The sequence below is a fragment of the Salmo salar genome, chromosome 22, assembly GCF_965601325.2.
Source record: "Salmo salar chromosome 22, fSalSal1, whole genome shotgun sequence".
Classification (NCBI taxonomy): Eukaryota; Metazoa; Chordata; class Actinopteri; order Salmoniformes; family Salmonidae; genus Salmo; species Salmo salar.
Window position 1 is genome coordinate 25,208,006 of NC_138312.1, and position 20,779 is coordinate 25,228,784.

General features: G+C 42.6%; 1 protein-coding gene across 2 annotated transcripts in view; it reads right to left on the bottom strand.

Moving 5' to 3' along the window:
- The window catches only part of igsf21a (immunoglobin superfamily, member 21a), a 266,508-nt gene that overhangs the window by 95,083 nt on the left and 150,646 nt on the right, over positions 1-20,779 (bottom strand). For both annotated transcript variants that reach the window (XM_014166637.3, XM_014166636.3), the window contains exon 3: positions 15,649-15,770. In XM_014166637.3, coding sequence (XP_014022112.1) covers positions 15,649-15,770 — 122 coding nt within the window. The remainder of the gene's footprint in view (positions 1-15,648; positions 15,771-20,779) is intronic.

Below are 20,779 nucleotides of genomic sequence, written 5' to 3' on the forward strand. Positions count from 1 at the left end.
CCATTTGAGACCGCTGAGTCAGCTAGGCTAGCTGGGCTTCCGTGTCTCGCCCCCTCTGCGGAATCTGGAGGGATTCCGAGACAGACAGCAGCGCTCACAGCAACTAAGCCCAACAGAGCCACAGAATTCCAAATAAAATAAATGCATATAAAAAACTGTTTTACAAAAACTATAAACCGAGGTCTCTCGTTTAGCTTTCAGCGTTCAACAGTGTTGTAAATGATTAAATCAATATGTGTATTACTGAATATTCAGATAGGCTGGGGTTCTTGCGGATCCAAGGATTATGCGACGTTCATAATGAGACTGATATGAGGTAATGATTAATAAGTGACTGTTATCGATTTATGATTTATATATATATCTTTGAGTTTAATTAGGGAGATGGTAACTCATTAAACAACTTCTTCTGTGGTGCCCCAAATTCCTAATGAGTTAATTGTTACATGATTCATTTAATTGAGTAACAATTAAACATAGTTAGTTGATTCATCACATTCATGATAGTCACGTCAACACAGTGTTGTAACGATGTGAAAATAGTTAAAGTAATGAATGCAAATAAATAAACATAAATATAGGTTGTATTTACCAATGGTGTTTGTTCTTCACTGGTTGCCCTTTTCTTGTGACAACAGGTCACAAATCTTTCTGCTGTGATTGCACACTGTGGCATTTCACCCAATAGATATGAGAGTTAATAATAATTGGATTTGTTTTTTAATTCTCTCTGGGTCTTTGTGGGTCAGCCTTGCAACAAAATGGCATAGACAAATAGGGCTGCCGTGCTACTAGCTCTTAGGATACTTTGCAGTATTTTGTTAAATTATGTGTTATTTCTTACATTATTAGCCCAGAAATGTTTTGCATCCAGGAAGAACTTTTGGATATCAGAGCAGCGGTAACTCATCAGCATTACCAGCATTATGACCAGGAATACAACTTTCCCAAATCAGTTCCTTTGTTCGTACCCCCCAGGGCAATTGAACTGATTCCTGAGGCTGATCAAAAACACGCCAGCGGAGGAGAGGTACTCGGAGTGGACTTCCGACTCAGGAGGTGCGCACACCACCCACTGCTTCTGAGTATATTACTCGCTAATGTTTAGTGTCTGGATAATAAAGTTGACGAGCTCAGCACGAGTATTTCCTTCCAGAGAGACATCAGGGATTATAACATACTCTGTTTCACTGAAACAAGGCTCTCTCGGGATATACTGTCTGAGTCCGTACAGCCCGCTTTGAGGATAACACAGTGCCACCGACGCGGCCCTCAACCAAGGACTGTGGTCTCTCCTTCTCCGTGGCCAATGTGAGTAAGACATTTAAACGTGTTAACCTTTGCAAGGCTGCCGGCCCAGACGACATCCCTAGCTGCGTCCTCAGGGCATGCACAGACCAGCTGGCTGGTGTGTTTACGGAACTATTCAATCTCTCCCTATCCCAGTCTGCTGTCCCCACATGCTTCAAGATGTCCACCATTGTTCCTGTACCCAAGAAAACAAAGGTAACTGAGATAAATGACTATCGCTCCGTAGCACTCACTTCTGTCATCATGAAGTGCTTTGAGAGACTGGTCAAGGAGCATATCACCTCTACCTTACCTGACACCCTAGACTGTAAGGACCGACGCTGGAGATGAGAAGCATGTATGGGGAGTCAACATTTGAATGAGTAACAGAACAGGAAAAGTGTCAGCACACGGGTATACAAAGACATACGAACATTAATGCAGAAGTAGGGAACAGAGCAGGGAACAAGACAGATTTGGGGAAGGTAATGACATAAATGATTGAGGCCAGGTGAGTCCAATAATCGCTGATGCGCTTGACGGGGGGAAGGCAGGTCTGCGTGATGCTGGGGAGCCTGGTGCCCTCGAGCGCCAGGGGAGAGAGGGGGAGCAGGCTTGACAGTACCCCCCCCCCCTCTAGGGGCGCCACCCGGCGTCCCACCTGGGCGAGCCTGACAGGCCGGCCGAGGCACGGGTGCTGGACAAGCCGGCTGGGCGTGAAACCCTGACGAACCGGCTGAGACTTAGGAGCCTGACAATCCGGCTGAGGAAAGAAGGCCTGTTGATCCCGCTGAGGCATGGGAGCCTGATGATCCGGCAGAGGCGTAGCAGCCTGACGAGCCGGCTGGGCGTAAAACCCTGATGATTCGGCTAAGGCCGGAAGTGGGAAGGGCACCTTTCCGAGCACAGCGGGGAAAGGAACCTCTCGAGCCTGCTAGGGCATGACAGCCCAACGAGCTGGCTTAGGCACCCCTGGTTCTATTAGTGTCGGGCCCCGGACCCGACGTCACCACCAACCGGAACGTCAGCACTCCCTGATGCTTCGTATGAAGAATTCTGTAAGGACCGACACTGGAGATGAGAAGCAGGTACGGGGAGTCAACATTTAATGAGGAACAGACAGGTAACAGGACAGGAACAGCGTCAGCACATGGGTATACAAAGACATACAAACATTAATGCAGAAAGCAGGGAACAGAGCAGGGAACCAGACAGATATAGGGAAGGTCATGACAGAGATGACTGAGTCCAGGTGAGTCCAATAATCGGTGATGCGCGTGATGGGGGCAAGGCAGGTGTACGTAATGATGATGGCAGTAGTGCGCAATGCTGGGGAGCCTGGCGCGAAGGGAAGAGTGGGAGCAGGCGTGACATAGACCCACTTCAATTTGTTTACCGCCCCAATAGATCCACAGATGATGTAATTGCCATCGCACTGCACACTGCCCTCTCCCATCTGGACAAGAGGAATACCTATGTAAGAATGCTGTTCATTGACTATAGCCCAGCATTCAACACCATAGTACCCTCAAAGCTCATCATTAAGCTCGAGGCCCTGGGTCTGAATGTCGCCCTGTGCAACTGAGTCCTGAAGAGCCACCCCCAGGTGATAAAGGTAGGAAACAACACCTCCACTTTGCTGATCCTCAACGCTGGGGCCCCACAAGGGTGTGTGCTCAGCCCCCTCCCTGTTCACCCATGACTGCATGGCCACGCACGCCTCCAACTCAATCATCAAGTTTGCAGACGACACAACAGTAGTAATCCTGACTTCCAACAATGACGAGACAGCCTACAGGGAGAAGGTGGGGGCCCTGGGAGTGCGGTGCCAGGAAAATAACCTCTCAACCAACATCAACAAAACATAGGAGCTGATTGTGGACTTCAGGAAACAGCAGAGGGAGCACCCCGCTATCCACATCGCTATCCACATGTTTGTGTACATGGATTTTAATAATGTTGTATGTTTTTCCCCCAACACCACATTCCACCAATTTGTATAGCAGACCCTCATGCCAAATTGAGTCAAACGTTTTTTGAAATCAGCAAAGCATGAGAAGACTTTGCCTTTTGTTTTTGTTTGTTTGTTTATCAATTAGGGTGTGCAAGGTGAATATGTTGTCTGTCATACCGTAATTTTGTAAAAAGCCAATTTGACATTTGCTCAGTACATTGTTTTTACTGAGGAAATTAACTAGTGTGCTGTTAATGATAATGCAGAGGATTTTCCCAAGGCTGCTATTAGGGTCAAATTTGTCTCCACTTTCATGGATTGGGGTGATCAGTCCTTGGTTCCAAATGTTGGGGAATATGCCAGTGCTAAGGATGATGTTAAAGAGTTTAAGTATAGCCAATTGTAATTTGTGGTCTGTATAGTTTATCATTTCATTATTAAGGATACTATCAAAAGCACAGGCCTTTTTGGGTTGAAGAGTTTGTATTTTGTCCTGTAGTTCATTCAATGTAATTGGAGAATCCAGTTGGTTCTGGTAGTCTTTAATAGTTGATTCCAAGATTTGTATTTGATCATGTATATTTTTTGGCTGTTTGTTCTTTTAAAGGGACAAAAAGATTGGAGAAGTGGTTTACCCATACATCTCCATTTTGGATAGATAACTCTTCATGTTGTTTTTTGTTTAGTGTTTTCCCAGAAGTGGTTAGAGTCTATGGATTCTTCAATTACATTGAGCTGGTTTTTGATGTGCTGTTCCCTCTTTTTCTGTAGTGTATTTCTGTATTGTTTTAGTGATTCACCATAGTGAAGGCGTAGGCTCAGGTTTTCTGGCTCTCTATGTTTTTGGTTAGATAGGTTTCTCAATATCTTTCCTTGGATTTTGCATTCTTCATCAAACAATTTGTCATTGTTGTTCATTTTCTTCGGTTTTCATTTGGATTTTTTTTAATTTGATATGGAAGCTGAGAGGTCAAATACACTGTTTAGGTTTTCTACTGCCAAGTTTACACCTTCACTATTACAGTGGAACGTTTGGTCCAGGAAGTTGTCTAAATGGGATTGAATTTGTTGTTGCCTAATTGTTTTTGGCAGGTTTCCACACTACTTTCCTTCCATCTATAGCATTTCTTCATATTATTCAGTTCCTTTGTCTTTGATGCCTCATGATTGAGTGTTGCTGTGTTCAAGTAGACTGTGATTTTGCTGTGATCTGATAGGGGTGTTAGTGGGCTGACTGTGAATGCTCTGAGAGACTCTGGGTTAAGGTCAGTGATGAAGTAGTCTACAGGATTACTGCCAAGAGATGAGCTATAGGTGTACCAACCATAGGAGTGCCCTCGAAGCCTACCATTGGCATATCTGGACACTGGAATGTGATGAGACAACATCAACAGGAGAAAGAGCAGGAGAAGAACAGAGCACTAGAGGAGAGGATCAAAGTGCTGGAGGAGAGGGTGAGGTGGGATGGGATGGCGTGTGACAGAGAACAACCCATTAGAGAGCTGGCCACCCCCACAGAGAAGCCAGCAGAACAGCCCAACTCAGCCTCATACCAAAGTCTTGACACCACAGCAGAACAGTCCACCCAGGTTTGGCTGGGTTAGGCCGCCAAATAAAGGTTAAAAAAAGCCTAGTAAGTTAAGAACAAATTCTTATTTACAATGATGGCCTACCCCGGCCAAACCCGGGGTAGGCCATCCCTATGGGACTCTCAATCACGGCCGGATGTGATACAGCCTGGATATACCCAGCGTGTGACAGACCTGCAGGAGTTGTGACCCGTTTTTGTTGGTTATGTTGTCGTAGTTGTGCCTAGGGGGGCATATGGTGGAGGGAATGCTGTCACCTCAAGTTAGGTGTTTGTCCCCCTGTGTGCTGAGGGTGTCAGGTTCTTGTTCAGTTCTGGCATTTAGGTCGCCACAGACTATTACATGTCCCTGGGCCGGGAAATGATTGATTTCCCCCTGCAGGATGGAGAAGCTGTCTTCATTAAAGTATGGCGATTCTAGTGTGGGGATATAGGTAGCATACAGGAGGACATTTTTCTCGGTTGAGATAATTTCCTTTTGAATTTCTAGCCAAATGTAAAATGTTCTTGTTTTGATTAATTTAATAGAGTGAGTTAGGGCTGTTCTATATCAAATTAGCATACACCCTAAGTCTCTTCCCTGTTTCACACCTGGTAGTTTGGTGGATGGGACTACCTGCTCTCTGTAACCTAGGGGGCAACCAGTGGGTCCATCTCCTCTATACAATGTTTCTTGTAGGATGACAATGTCTGTATTTCAGATTTCTTTGATGCTTTAGGCCAAGATGACCTCAGACCTTGGATATTTCAGGATGAGAAAGTGAAGGCTTTGTGTTCCATAAAGTGTCCAATGTTGTTAGTTGTGTGGTTTGGCTTGGGCTAATGTGGGGGGGGGGTTGATTTGTTGGGGTGGGGGTGTGGATGTGGCTGTGGGTGCTGTGGTCTGGACGTAGGGTCCTCTCGGCATGAGTCCTCTATGTGTAGGTCCGAGGAGGGGGGGTCCCGCATGTCTAGGTGAGTGTCTCGCTGGTCTGGACGGGGTGTTTATTGATCTGTTGCTCCTGTGTGAGGTGTTGGGGTTGCGGTTGAGGGCGATGTCCTTTAGGGTCCGGGCGAAGGTGGGCACTGCTCTCCGTGCTTCTATACCTGCATTGCTTGCTGTTTGGGGTTTTAGGCTGGGTTTCTGTACAACACTTTGTGACATCAGCTGATGTAAGAAGGGCTTTATAAATACATTTGATTGATACATTTGATTGATTGTATAGGTGGACTTGGTCATAAAGGCTGTTGAAGTCCAGGGTGGAGTGGAGGGCCAGGTAAACCTTTGGTTTTGAGGCACAGTCACGGGAAATACTTGTGTTTACCCACTGTATGGTAGCAGGGTGGAAATCTTTTTGTGGTAGCATGGTGGAGATAACCACTTGTGCATTGGGGAAAGTATAATACACTTTCAATCACTCCATTGACTTCTGTGGCCACCCTTTCCTGCTGTGCTCTCAGGTCATTTGTGCCTTTGTGTATTGTTATGTAGCTGGGTGACCCTAGTTGGTCCTCAGACAGAAGGTCAAGGGCGTGCTGAGTGTTTGGACACCAGAGTGTAGACACTGTGTGTTTGGGAAAAAGTTTATTTTCTTGTATATATTTCCATTTGAGTCCATAAGGAGTACAATCTGTGGCTTGTGTATGTCCTCAGTGGGTGTGGGGGGGTTGTCAGGAGGGCTATCAGGGTGGCTGACGGGGGTGCTCAGAGGGGGTGGGATCCCCTGGGCTTGGGGTTCTTTGTCTGACCTGCTGTGATGTTGAGGATATGGTCAGTGTCTGGGTGGACTGTTCTGCTGTGGTGTCAAGACTTTGGTATGGGGCTGAGGTGGGCTGTTCTGCTGGCTTCTATGTGGGGGTGGCCAGCTCTCTGTGTTGTTCTGTCACACGCCATCCCTCTCACCCTCTCCTCCAGCACTCTGATCCTCTCCATCCATCCCCCTCACCCTCTCCTCCAGCACTCTGATCCTCTCCCTCCATCCCCCTCACCTTCTCCTCCATCCCCCTCACCCTCTCCTCCAGCGGTCTGATCCTCTCCTCAAGCGCTTTATTCTTCTCCTGCTCCTGCTCTTTCTCCTGTTGATGTTGTCTCACCACAGTCCAGAGTGCAGATATGTCTCTCTCCACCTCCAGCTCTCCGGGTCTGGTTGAGAGGGTGTTGTTGAGCTGGACTATTTTTTGTGCTGACTGGAGTGTGTTCACCTGCTGTTCCAGCTCCACCTGCCTTACCTCCAGCTGGGTGAATTTATCCATCACTTCAATGAAGGAGTAGTACTCTGTGCTGGGAGGTTGACTTTCTGCTTAGGGTTGCTCATCTGTGGTGTTGTGTAATGAAGAGGTCTGGTCTGACACGCTCTGGGTGGGGGTATCTTTCTCAAGAGAGAGCTTATCCTGCTGAGCTCTCTCTTTGATAATGTGAAAGTCCAGCTGAAACTGTATGGGATTGCCCAATAGCATTACTGTTCCAGATTTGTACACGTTCACACTGGCTGACTCAGAGTCCTCGTTGTCTAGTATCTTTAGTTTGCACCCATCGGTAACAGTTGCTTATGTTCCCATTTTTATAAAAGTCAGCAAAAGTATCTCTGGACTTTCCATAAGGACCTTCTTTTTGTACTCTTTTCGTACCTTATCATTTTTTTACATCCAGAGGGTACTGTATTGTAATTACCTCTAAACAGCGGGAGGGGGCTTCAAAGGCCTCTGCATTTGGGTGGGTTAGGCTTTAAGACTCTCCTGCCATTGTTGGGCTCAAGGGCTTTGACACCTCCCTCTTCACACGTCAGTGCTAATTGAAGTTATATCTGTTCTGTCCTTGCAGGCTTGGTAGCCTTAACTTAGCATTCAGTCCTTATAAAGTAAAACATATAACTTTAATATATTTTTCTTCTTGGCTTTAAAATAGTTTCAGACTGAACATTACTCACTTAGTTCCAGGTTGGATGCTGTTTTCAGGTTTCTGTTGTTTGTTTGCCAGAGCATTTGCTGTAAAGCTTGGAAATAATAATTTTTGGTAGTAGGAATCCTTCCAGGTAATTTTGTCCAAAATCAGGTTGTTGGTTTGGAGTTTTAATTTGGAGTGAAGGTTATGTTATGGAGGGTAGTATCCTGTATAAAATCCAAGTTTATCTGTCACGCCCTGATCTGTTTCACATGTCCTTGTGATTGTCTGCACCCCCTCCAGGTGTCGCTTGTTTTACCCAGTGTATTTATCCCTGTGTTTCCTGTCTCTCTGTGCCAGTTCGTCTTGTATGTTTCCAAGTCAACCAGCGTTTTTCCCGTTCTCCTGCTTTTTGCATTCTTCTTTTTCTAGTCCTCCCGGTTTTGACCCTTGCCTGTTTCTGGACTTTGTACCTGCCTGCCTGACCATTCTGCCTGCCTTTACCACGAGCCTGTCGGCCACCCTGTACCTCCTGGACTCTGATCTTGTTTTGATCTTTTTTCCTGTCCATGACCATTCTCTTGCCTACCCCTTTGAAATAATAGAAATTGTAAGACTCCAACCATCTGCCTCCTGTGTCTGCATTTGGGTCTCGCCTTATGCCTTGATATTTATCTATATTTTTGTATTTTTGTGTGTGTGTGTGTGTGTGTTCGCATGTACAGGCGAAAAACTATATACCCCCCCCCCCCGCCCCCCCCACACACACACACACACACACACACACACACACACACACACACACACAGGGTCGATGGCCTCTCAGAAGAGCAGCAAAAACAAAAGAGAGGGAGTGGGAAAGAGAGGGAGAGATCAATGCTCTAACTTTAGCCTCTAAATTTAACTCTGTGTTTTCTTCTTGTGGCCCTCTCTGTGCTGTCCATGCCTGCCAGCTGTGCCGTGTTACAGGGACAGGGAGGGAGAGAGAGAGTCGTCCTGACAGAACACTGCACAGAGCAGGCCCTGTTAGCTCAGCCAGACAATCTCTTCAGCAAATCAGCTATCGTGGTGTCAGGAACTGGGCTTCTGCTTCACTCTGCTCTTCTTAGCCTTAAGTGTAGGCACCCTGTATCCCTGCATTAAGGCTGACTAGTGAGAGGATTGGCTGATTTAAGTATATGAGAAACACAAACTGTTAGCCTAGAGGACAGAGATATGAAGAGAATAGAGAGGTGTGTAAGGTAGTAAGGCAGAGGCACACTGTGTCTCTGACATTGTTTCTTCTGGAGATAATCATGAAAGGGGAAAGTCCTATTATAAACACAGTGCCATTGATGTGAACACTGAGTCTTTGTGCTGGGAGAGGGAGATGGCTTTGCAGGCTACTATGTGTAACATATATGCAGATCTGGCCCATGTCTGTGTATATACACAAAGCTGTATATTGTTGTTGTCCACAAGCCTGGATGCTGAATGGAGCCTAACTCACACAAGAACAGAGGAATATTCTGAAAAGACAGCTCTTAGACAAGATGGTGCAAGGCATGGAGAGATAGGTGAAACAGTGGCAAAGGGTCACAGAGAAACCTCACAACACAAAGTTATTTTCCTGAGTAAGAGCCTGTCTGTGAAGCCTCTTGAAGAATAACAGCGGGTCTTGCTCTTCAGATTTAGGAATGGGGAAAAAGGGAAAAAGATATACAGAATGAGTATGATGCATAATATTATAATTCCTATTAAATATTCAGACTGATGGATTTACATTTCAAACATCATCAACTTATTTTTCCATGACAGTGTTACATAAACAGTCAAAGGCTGTGCACACGAAGAAACAATCTTTAAATTGCCATTTTGAATGTAGTTTTATTATTTATTTTGTACATATTAATTGTCATTCATCTTTTTGCACAAGGTTTTGTTTTTTATCAAAAAGCAGTCAACTCGTCCTTACCTTATGGTCTTTATCACTGCCATTTTGTCAAGCAGCTACAGTAGCTGTCTAATTCTAAGCACAGTGGCAGTTGATGAAAATAGAAAAAACTGAAAAAAATCACTACAGCTAGCACATTTGGTTCCCTGAATATTGTGAGAATGCACATTTTTGGTTTCCCATTAGTTCTGGGAATGAAGCCATACGTTTCCTAACCGGTAAAACTGACGTTTTTTTAAACGTTCTGAGAATGGAAGTGAAAATTTTGCCTGTTCTGGCAATGTTCATTTTACTATGGTTCAGGAAACCATACTATGGTTTACTATGGTTCCATAAAAGTTTTCGTAGGAGGTTTTATTAGTGTTCTGAGAACAGAAATTAAAGGGATATTAAGGTTAAGACTTTTAATAACAGTGCTTTCTTAGTTTGGGTTAACTGTTTTCAACTCCAAGCACAGATAGGACACATGGATATGAATTTCCTTAAGCATGAATTAACATTTATTTTTAATTCTGGCAAGGCGTCATATGATCTTTTGTTCTCTATTCATGGTTTAGTCCACTGCGCCACCAGGATGAACACAGCATACCATGTTCTTTTACCTATACAAAGCTGTGCATTTTAGTCTATTCAAACAGACCCCATTTCAAAGGAAATTAAGATAAAGATCAGGTTTGGCCAATTAGTGAGCATGGCCAACACACTTGAACACGCTTAAAAAGATAAAGGATAGATGGGTTGGTTGTTTAGCAACAAAATCGATGCATGTGGAACTATGGGGAAAAACAGATGAGGTTGGTTTCGATTGTTGACTACATGTAAACTATATTCAGGCTCCAATGTTTATTGAGAACACAAATACATTTGCACAATGACCGTGGCCAGTCCTTGCCGTTCTAACACTAGAATAGTCCCAGTAAGCAAAATGACATTGAAAAGACGTGTAAAATACATATTTTCCAGACGTTGAAGTTAGGTAAAATTTCTGAATGAAAGATGAAAATATGTATTTTCCGTAGGTTTAAAATCCATATTTTCCATGACTTTGAAAAGGCGTATTTTCCGGATGTTGAAAAATACTTATTTTCCAGATGTTGAAATCAGGTTCATTTTTGGTTCTGAATGAAAGTTGAAAATAAGTATTTTATACACATCTATGTTTGAGCCAAATCAAGGCTGATCCAGACCGGACAAAATCTGAACCAAACATAGACGTCTATAATTGATTCAGAATTTGTCCAGACTGGACCAAAAACCAATGTCTGTGTATGTGGAAACCAAGGCCGGTCAGGACTGCACCAAAAAAAGACGTCCAAAAGACGCCTGCTCGTGCTTCTTGGCGCGTAGCCTACTATGTAGCCTACTATGGCGGCCACAATGGAATTTTATGAATACCCATCCATATGGTATGTCCACCATTTGTAAAACAAGCCATTTTATTGGCTTTATTAGTCCTGATTTCTGTGAATAATCAATTTGGCTATTTAAGCTCTGAATATCAGCTACCCAACTTTATCATGAGTTGTTTGCAATGTGTTTACAGAGTGGGAAATGCAGAAGTATTTTCTTTTTCGCTATGATCAGCTTGTCAAAAAATGTACTGATACAAACTTGAAACCACTGATTATGACAATGAGGTGAAACTCCTGGACAACAGTTGTGATTGTTCATTCCATATTGTCCATTTTATACTGACCTGTCCTGTTTTTAGGATATGTTGTTTGTTAACATGACAGCACATTTTTTTATTTGACTGGAGAAGCCTGCATGATGTAAAAAGTGTCTGTCTCATTACATAGTCATACATTTTATCTCCAACCTGTAGGCTACACAAAAAAGCCACGTACTTTCTACCATTTCCTATATCTGCTACATGATTTATGTTAGATTCTTTTTTGGACGGAATGTTGGTGGAGCACAGCAGCAATGTGTCTCTCTAGCAGGACTCTGGAGAGCGGCGCTAGTAATGGACAAGCAAAATATTTTGCTCCTCTACCATGCCTTTGACCAAGTGGGCACTGTTTATCACAGGGTGGGATCAGCACTCACCTAAAATCCCATATGCCACTGGTTGAGAGAAATTGTCATTGTTTTTTGGGCAGAATTATGTGAGGTATTATATGTTGGTATTGGAGGTGCATCTTGGTCAGTTTAGCTCAGAAAATGCTGCCCTCGTCAATCTGACGCCATAATTGTTAATTTGCCCGGCCTAATCATGCCTAATGAGCGGGCAATCCGTGACAATGAGCACTTGTTGTATCTCAAATACATTGTTACAGTTGTTGGTTACCTAGCCTGCTAATTTTTGCCATATTAGTATAGCTGTAACATCAGTAAAACACCTCAAAACAAGACATTGTATCAATAACAAGATGCATTGAGCTGAAACGAGCCACCTACGATTCCTCACATGGTAGCTTCTTGTCATTGTTGCTAGCTATCTGGCCATCCAGAATGACAACAACACACAGACTTCTGCCCCATTGAAGTGCATGCATTGTTTTTGTGATGTTGTCAGCTAACCAGAGAGAGTTTTGTCAACGCTGAGAATGGAATGCATATGTTTTTAAAGAACATTCTTATTACGTTCTTTGAACGTTACTAATGTTTTCTTGTGGTCTTTATTGAAATGTTTCATAATGTTCGGAGAACATGACTTTAAAAAGAACCGTGAGGAAACCTGGTTGAATAAAAATAAAAATAATTAACTGCGCTCTCGCCCAGCTCTAAAAAACCATATGGCTTTCAGAACATTATATTCTAGCTGGGACCTCCCTTTCTGTTTATGAATCTACACCAGTAATATAGATACAACAATCACAGCATATTCCTGATATTTAACACTGTATTCTGGAAAAGACAGACTTCTATGAGAATCTAGGGCTTTCTGTAAAATTCATAATATTACAGCTTTCATTTGTGGTCATAAGGTTGGATTTGTCAGAATGCCAGGGCTTTGAAGAGAAGATTTACCCCTCTCAGGTGGAAATGGGAGATTATGTTCTGCATCCCTCTCTGCTGTTGAGCTCTGTGTTCTGCCATAGAGGAAGGCATGGGAGGGTTCAGATTCCTCCTGACTGGTCTTGTGTGACTGTTGCAGTAGCCCCCTTTACCTCTCTGCTTGATGAACACCGGCTAAGCACACCGCCAAACAGACAGGTCAGAGCAGGTACCGTCGAACTGTTTCTCATGCTGGGTCCGCCGATTCAAATCCTACTGAGTGCATCAGTGTGTGTGTGCACAGTTGTGTCTGTATTCTTGTGTGAGTACATGTGTAAAATAGTCCATTCCGATGATGACTACTCCCCTGAAGGTACTATGGGATTTTCTGAGCACATCATACTCAGTCGGGAAATGCTCAGTAGCTCAGAAATAAAGGATACATTTGAGAGAGGACGGGAAAAGTGGGGAGGGGAGGAGTGGAGGAAAGAGTAGTGATGGGGGGAAAAAATCGATAGTTACATATCGGGATATTATTTTTGACTATATACCGTATCGTTTTGACAATATCGCAATACTATTTTTGCACTAGTTGGCTGTACCTGCACAAAAACTCAATTTTGTTTCAGCACTTTTATTTCCATGACTGATCAAAACAATTGGTTATCATGAAATTGGGGAGAAACAGGGGGTAAAAAATAAATAATACAAAAAATGTATATACAAAAAACTTGTTTTCTCATGGCTCTCTCTTGTCCCTCTGCAATCGACACATTTTGAGCAATATGTTTGGAACATCGAATCGCAATAAAATCACAGCATCGAATCTCAAAACATATCATATTGGCACCTATGTACGTATCGTGAACATTGTATCGTGTAGCCCTAAAAGACAGTGAAGGAAAAAAATATGAAACTAAGGAGTGATGAAAGACTGGGAAGAAGAGGAAAGGAATGAGATGGGGAGCAAATGAAAGGCAGGGAAGGAGAGAGATAGAAAGTTATTGGAATAATGACAGGGAAAGACTAAAAATTGCATTATAATCAGCATGGGTCATACACACATTACAGAGAGAAGGTAATAGACCAATGCAGTGTGGGCTTATTTTACTTCTTTATACAAAGAATGAGTGCCAATATGAGAGAGGGATGGAGGGAAGGAAAGCAAGAGGGGAGAAAGCAAGACAGGGAAGAGAGGGAGAGGGAGAAGGAGGGGAGCAGATGCCAGCCATATTGTTGAGGCCTAAGGTATAGGAAGACAGTCCCCAGGACTCCTCAAACGTGTAATCTACCCAACAAGAGCCAGATGATTTCTAACGCTCCATCCCTCTCGCACTCTGTAAAACTTGCTCATGCATAAACAGCAGGGCTCTTTATTCTGGTATTGGCAGGACTGTATATGTACAGTATGCGTGTGAGGGGAAGGAAGATGGTGAAGGAGGTGTGATGCATGCAGCATAGGCCTCCATGCAGTAGTGCTGCCCCAAGCTGTGCCTAAAGTGAACCACACTACCTGGAAAATATGCAGCTCTGTGGTGGGAATAACGATTGGTCTGGCCAGCTGTTCAGTCAGAGCTCAACACTGAAATGTACATCCTGAACAGCAGATTGGCTGAGTAGAGCCTCGCCACTTCCTATCCCCTCCCTCTTCCTGCCAAGACGATGATGTGTTGACCCTTCATCGGGGTCATCACATCCAGGCCCAGTATCACCCGCAGCAGATGGTACAGTAGGAAGGAACTAGCAACCCTTCACAGCAGTACCATAGCTAAATCTTGGGTAAGGCATACTGCATTTCTACAGAATTTATAAACTATAAAATGCTATTTGGACAACAGCAAAAACAAACAAAAATGACTGCAGCCATTAATTTTCATCGCAATATTAGGTTTAAAGATCTATGGAACAGCGTGAGTAAAAGTCTAAAATTATGTGGTTTTAAATATACTTAAGTATCAAAAGTAAATGTATTTGGTAATATATAGTTAATTATCAAAAGTAAATGTATTTGGTAATATATACTTATTATCAAAAGTAAAAGTATAAATAATTTCAAAATCCTTATATTAACCAAATCAGACGGCACAATCTTCAGTTGTTTTACATTTACGAATAGCCAGGGGCACACCAGGGTGTTCACTTGATAATTGCGTGATTTGGACCATTTTCATATCCTGCTAATGTAACGAGTACTTTTGGGTATCAGGGAAAATGTATGAAGTAAAAAGTGCATTATCTTCTTTAGGAATGTAGTGAAGTAAAAGTAAAAGTAGTCAAAAATACCCCCCAAAACTACTTAAGTAGTATTTTAAAGTGCTTTTACTAACACCACTGCTGTTTTCCCAGTCACCTGTTGTAATGATTCACAGACATTGCTGATGTCATCTTGCATGGACTTACAGTTTGTTGTCATCTTGCTGCAAGTCTCTTTCAGGACATCCACCTCTCCCTGGGAGAACTGCAAATGGTTCTTATGGTCTTGGACATTTCTGGTCAGATCATCCATTATTTTGGTAGTTGAGTCCATCAGTATTTGGACAAAGCTCTTGAAGCTATTTTCCTGTTGCTGTAACAACTGCCTGTAGACATCTTTTGTTTATTTAAAAAATCATGCACCTGTGATAGCGAAACACTGTCCTCTCCATTACTCCAACCTACTTTAACTTTGGGTTGCATGATGGTATCAATGGCCGATGGAAACAGCAACAAACAGCAGGGATTTAAACAGCAACAAGCCCTGGACTATCCGTGGTCCCAGCCACAAGGCCTAACCACGTCGCGGGCTGTGTTCAAACTGTCAAGAAAACCTGGCTAGCTTGATAGCTAGCAGCAAGGCTAGATGCTTCACCAAGCAGCAGCTCTTCAGACTTTAGGGTTTGGAGGTATCCTGGGACAGATAGAAGCAGTCCCAGCAACTGAGGCTAACCGTGTTGCAAATGAAACAGGTAGGCTAGTAAACAAACATGTTGTCAAGGAAAAACTTTTTTTTTTGAACGTTCAAAACAACATTGTTCCGAGTTCAGCATGCACTCTCATGATAAACTGTAAGGGCCAAACTAACAGTAATTAGTTGTGATGCTTACCGGACTGTAGATTGGTAGACAAGGTCTTCCCGTTTGCGGTAGTCCTCCATATGAGAGTAATTGGTATTAAACATAGCATCGTAGGTGAAGATCTTCTGCTTAATGGTGCCCCCGTCTGTGACCTGTCAAGTGAAAAGAGAAAGAATTAATAAAATAATATGGTCTATAATACATGGAACAGATATTTCTATACCCACGGACCTACCCTATGCATAAGCCTATGTTCTGCTCCAGTTAAATATATTATAAAACTTTGCTCAGAGGCAAACTTAGTACCCAGGCCATCAATTATCTAATTTATCCATTTAATGCCATGATAAGGTGTTTTTTTCTATCTTAAAGGGGGAGTGAGGAAGAGCCTTTCAAGCTAATTCTAAAAACTGCCAACATATGAAATCAGTGTGACACTCACTTATATGGCTTTAGGTATGTACCCATGTATACAGCCAAGTCTTAATAAAGAGTGATGCTCTGCAGCGTTCTGTAGGTGTCAAGGAGTCGGAGGTATTGGCTTGTGACGAGATATTGCGAAGGTGGGGATATATTCAAAACACCATAGTCTCATTTTGCATCCACTTCTCTTTTTTTGTGGGCTGCATGGTAAATGATGGAGCAATACTCTCCTTTCTAATATTCACAGGGGAGAGAAAGTCACTTAGCATTTGAATGACTGATTTCTCTTCTCCTCAGCGCCACAGACAGACGTAAAGAAAAAGGGTGACAGGATTTTAATGGAGGCCCTAATGCCGCTTTGAAGGAGGAAATTGTTGGTGGGCTAGGGATCTTTCTTCCCTTCGCCACTGAAAATGCCATCGCCCGCTTCCTAATCCAATCTCCTCAGAGGTAAATAAGGCCTATGTGATTAGTTCCTGCATAATGTACACAACACCTCACGAGGGGACAGTACTGGGTAATTACTTTATTTGAGTGAATAATTCCCCGTGCCCCATAAATGACTGTGGGACAACTCATCACCTCTCTGCCTCTAGGGAAGGGAGCTAAATACCTCAGGCTGTTGCTAAATGATGGGGTACACAGAGGTAGAAATGCTGAGAGGTAAACGTGCTGGAACAACAAATACTGTGGGAGGGTTTTAGGGTATGCAGAACAGTTACACGCATGTAGGTGACATTAGTGGATAACATTTACTTTTCTCTCCTGTAACAAATGACCCACTGGGCACAGACGTCAGTTGAAGTTTTAATGTCACATGTACAAGCATAGTGAAATGGCTGTCTTGCTAGCAACAGCATATATGAGGATTGTATCTGAGTGGGTGTGTGTAGACTCAGTATAAATGTATGTGCATATTATGTGTGTGTGTAAGCAAACGATGGTGTGAGTGTTTGTGTTTTGGAGTATCAGTGTGTGTAGTGTGTAGGGCCCTGTGAGTGTGTATAGAGACAAAAATAAGAAGAAAATACAAAGGCAACTCAGATAGTCCATGTAGCCATTCTGTTAGCTATTTAGTTAGCTATTTAGCAATCTTATGGCATGGTGATAGAAGCTGTTCAGGAGCCTGTTCAGAACCCTAACTCTAACCCTAATTCAACATCTATGCCATGTTGGTTCAACATATTTTCATTGAAATGACATGGAAACAATGTTTATTTGACCAGTGTGTGACCAGTGGGGTGTGTGACATCACATGTTCATCGCTATGGAAGATGAATTGTAGGGAGGTGTAATCAGGGAAAGTCACCAGGACCCACTGGTGGAGCTAGGGACCATGACCCTCCACAGGTAAAAAGTGTTCACTTGGCTTGGCCACAAACAGAATTTCCTTCCTTCTCCTAATGAATGCTTTGGCACCACACTCAAGGCCCCAAGATTATTATAGCCATCTGTTCCTCTTTTAAATGTCAATTCAGTGATGTAGAGGCACACCGGCAAAGTGGCATCCTTCCGAGGTTTACAGGGAGAGGCAACAGCAAAAGGTCTGCCGTTAAAAGCAAAGCCATGTTGGAAAACTGTGCTTTCCCACCAACCTGCTCTGTGCCTGGATTGTTGCGATTGTAGAAATACTGTAAGAGGCATTTCTGTCTGACATCACTGTACAACAAAGCATGGAAAAAGTACAAGTGCTCTGTGCAACTGAACACAAATATATCCATTCTGAGTGAGTGGACAGAAACATGACGATGGTAAGTTAACCTGTTAGGGCTAGGGGGCAGTATTGACACGGCTGGATAAAAAACGTACCCGATTTAATCTGGTTACTACTCCTGCCCAGTAACTAGAATATGCATATAATTATTGGCTTTAGATTGAAAACACCCTAAAGTTTATAAAACTGTTTGAATGGTGTCTGTGAGTATAACAGAACTCCTATGGCAGGCCAAAGCCTGAGAAGATTTCAAGCAGGAAGTGGCCTGTCTGAGAAGTAGTGTTTCATCTTGGCTCTTTTTATTGAAGACTCAGGATCTGTGCAATAACGTGACACTTCCTACGTCTTCCATAGGGTCTCAGAGCCCGGGAAAAAGTTGAACGATATCGAGGCAGGCTCTGGCTGAAACACTTTATTGCTTTTGGCAAGTGGCCACTCAGAGTACTATGGGCTTAGGCGCATGCCCGCTTCGACCTAATGCTTTCTTTTCCTTTGTCTGTTTATCTAAACGCAGATTCCCGGTCGGAATATTATCGTTTTTTTATGAGAAAAATGGCATAAAAATTGATTTTAAACAGCGGTTGACATGCTTCGAAGTACGGTAATGGAATATTTAGAATTCTTTTGTCACGAATTGCGCCATGCTCGTCACCCTTATTTAGCCTTTAGGATAGTGTCTAGAACGCACGAACAAAACGCCGCTGTTTGGATATAACGATGGATTATTTTGGACCAAACCAACATTTGTTATTGAAGTAGAAGTCCTGGGAGTGCATTCTGACGAAGACAACAAAGGTAAGAACATTTTTCTTATAGTAAATCTGACTTTGATGAGTGCTAAACCTGCTGGGTGTCTAAATAGCTAGCCCTGTGATGCCGGGCTATCTACTGAGAATATTGCAAAATGTGCTTTCACCGAAAAGCTATTTTAAAATCGGACATATCGAGTGCATAGAGGAGTTCTGTCTCTATAATTCTTAAAATAATTGTTATGCTTTTTGTGAACGTTTATCGTGAGTAATTTAGTAAATTCACCGGCAGTGTTCGGTGGGAATGCTAGTCACATGCTAGTCACATGCTAATGTAAAAAGCTGGTTTTTGATATAAATATGAACTTGATTGAACAAAACATGCATGTATTGTATAACATAATGTCCTAGGGTTGTCATCTGATGAAGATCATCAAAGGTTAGTGCTACATTTAGCTGTGGTTTGGGTTTATGTGACATTATATGCTAGCTTGAAAAATGGGTGTCTGATTATTTCTGGCTGGGTATTCTGCTGACATAATCTAATGTTTTGCTTTCATTGTAAAGCCTTTTTGAAATCGGACAGTGTGGTTAGATTAACGAGAGTCTTATCTTTAAAATGGTGTAAAATAGTCATATTTTTGAAAAATTGAAGTAATAGCATATCTAGGGATTTGAATAACGCGCCACAGGATTCAACTGGCTGTTGAGTAGGTGGGAAGCAAGCGTCCCACCTAGCTCATAGAGGTTAACCTCTATGGGCTAGATCCTTGCGGCCCTACCTATTCAACAGCCAGTGTAATCCCGTGGCGCGTTATTCAAATACCTTAGAAATGCAAAACCTTACATTTTTCAAAAATATGACTATTTTACACCATTTTAAAGATAAGACTTTCGTTAATCTAACCACACTGTCCGATTTCAAAAAGGCTTTACAACGAAAGAAAAACATTAGATTATGTCAGCAGAGTACCCAGCCAGAAATAATCAGACACCCATTTTTCAAGCTAGCATATAATGTCACATAAACCCAAACCACAGCTAAATGTAGCACTAACCTTTGATGATCTTCATCAGATGACAAACCTAGGACATTATGTTATACAATACATGCATGTTTTGTTCAATCAAGTTCATATTTATATAAAAAAACAGCTTTTTACATTAGCATGTGACTAGCATGTGACTAGCATTCCCACCGAACACTGCCGGTGAATTTACTAAATTACTCACGATAAACGTTCACAAAAAGCATAACAATTATTTTAAGAATTATAGATACAGAACTCCTCTATGCACTCGATATGTCCGATTTTAAAATAGCTTTTCGGTGAAAGCACATTTTGCAATATTCTCAGTAGATAGCCCGGCATCACAGGGCTAGCTATTTAGACACCCAGCAAGTTTAGCACTCATCAAAGTCAGATTTACTATAAGAAAAATGTTATTACCTTTGCTGTCTTTGTCAGAATGCACTCCCAGGACTTCTACTTCAATAACAAATGTTGGTTTGGTCCAAAATAATCCATCGTTATATCCAAACAGCGGCGTTTTGTTCGTGCGTTCAAGACACTATCCGAAAGGGTAAATAAGGGTGGTGAGCATGGCGCAATTCGTGACAAAAAAATTCTAAATATTCCATTACCGTACTTCGAAGCATGTCAACCACTGTTTAAAATACATTTTTATGCCATTTTTCTCATAAAAAAGCGATAATATTCCGACCGGGAATCTGCGTTTAGGTAAACAGACAAAAGAAAAGAAAGCATTAGGTCGACTCGGGCACGCGCCTAAGCCCATAGTACTCTGAGCGGCCACTTGCCAAAAGCGATAAAGTGTTTCAGCCAGAGCCTGCCTCGATATCGTTCAGCTTTTTCCCGGGCTCTGAGAGCCTATGGGAGCCGTAGGAAGTGTCACGTTATTGCACAGATCCTCAGTCTTCAATAAAAAGAGCCAAGATGAAACACTACTTGTCAGACAGGCCACTTCCTGCATTAAATCTTCTCAGGTTTTGGCCTGCCATATGAGTTCTGTTATACTCACAGACACCATTCAAACAGTTTTAGAAACTTTAGGGTGTTTTCTATCCAAAGCCAATAATTATATGCATATTCTAGTTACTGGGCAGGAGTAGTAACCAGATTAAATCGGGTACGTTTTTTATCCGGCTGTGTCAATACTGCCCCCTAGCCCTAACAGGTTAATCTCAGGGAAATGTGGTTAGTTTCAGATATAAAAGTTAGCTATCATATAATAATATAACAGACTCACTGCA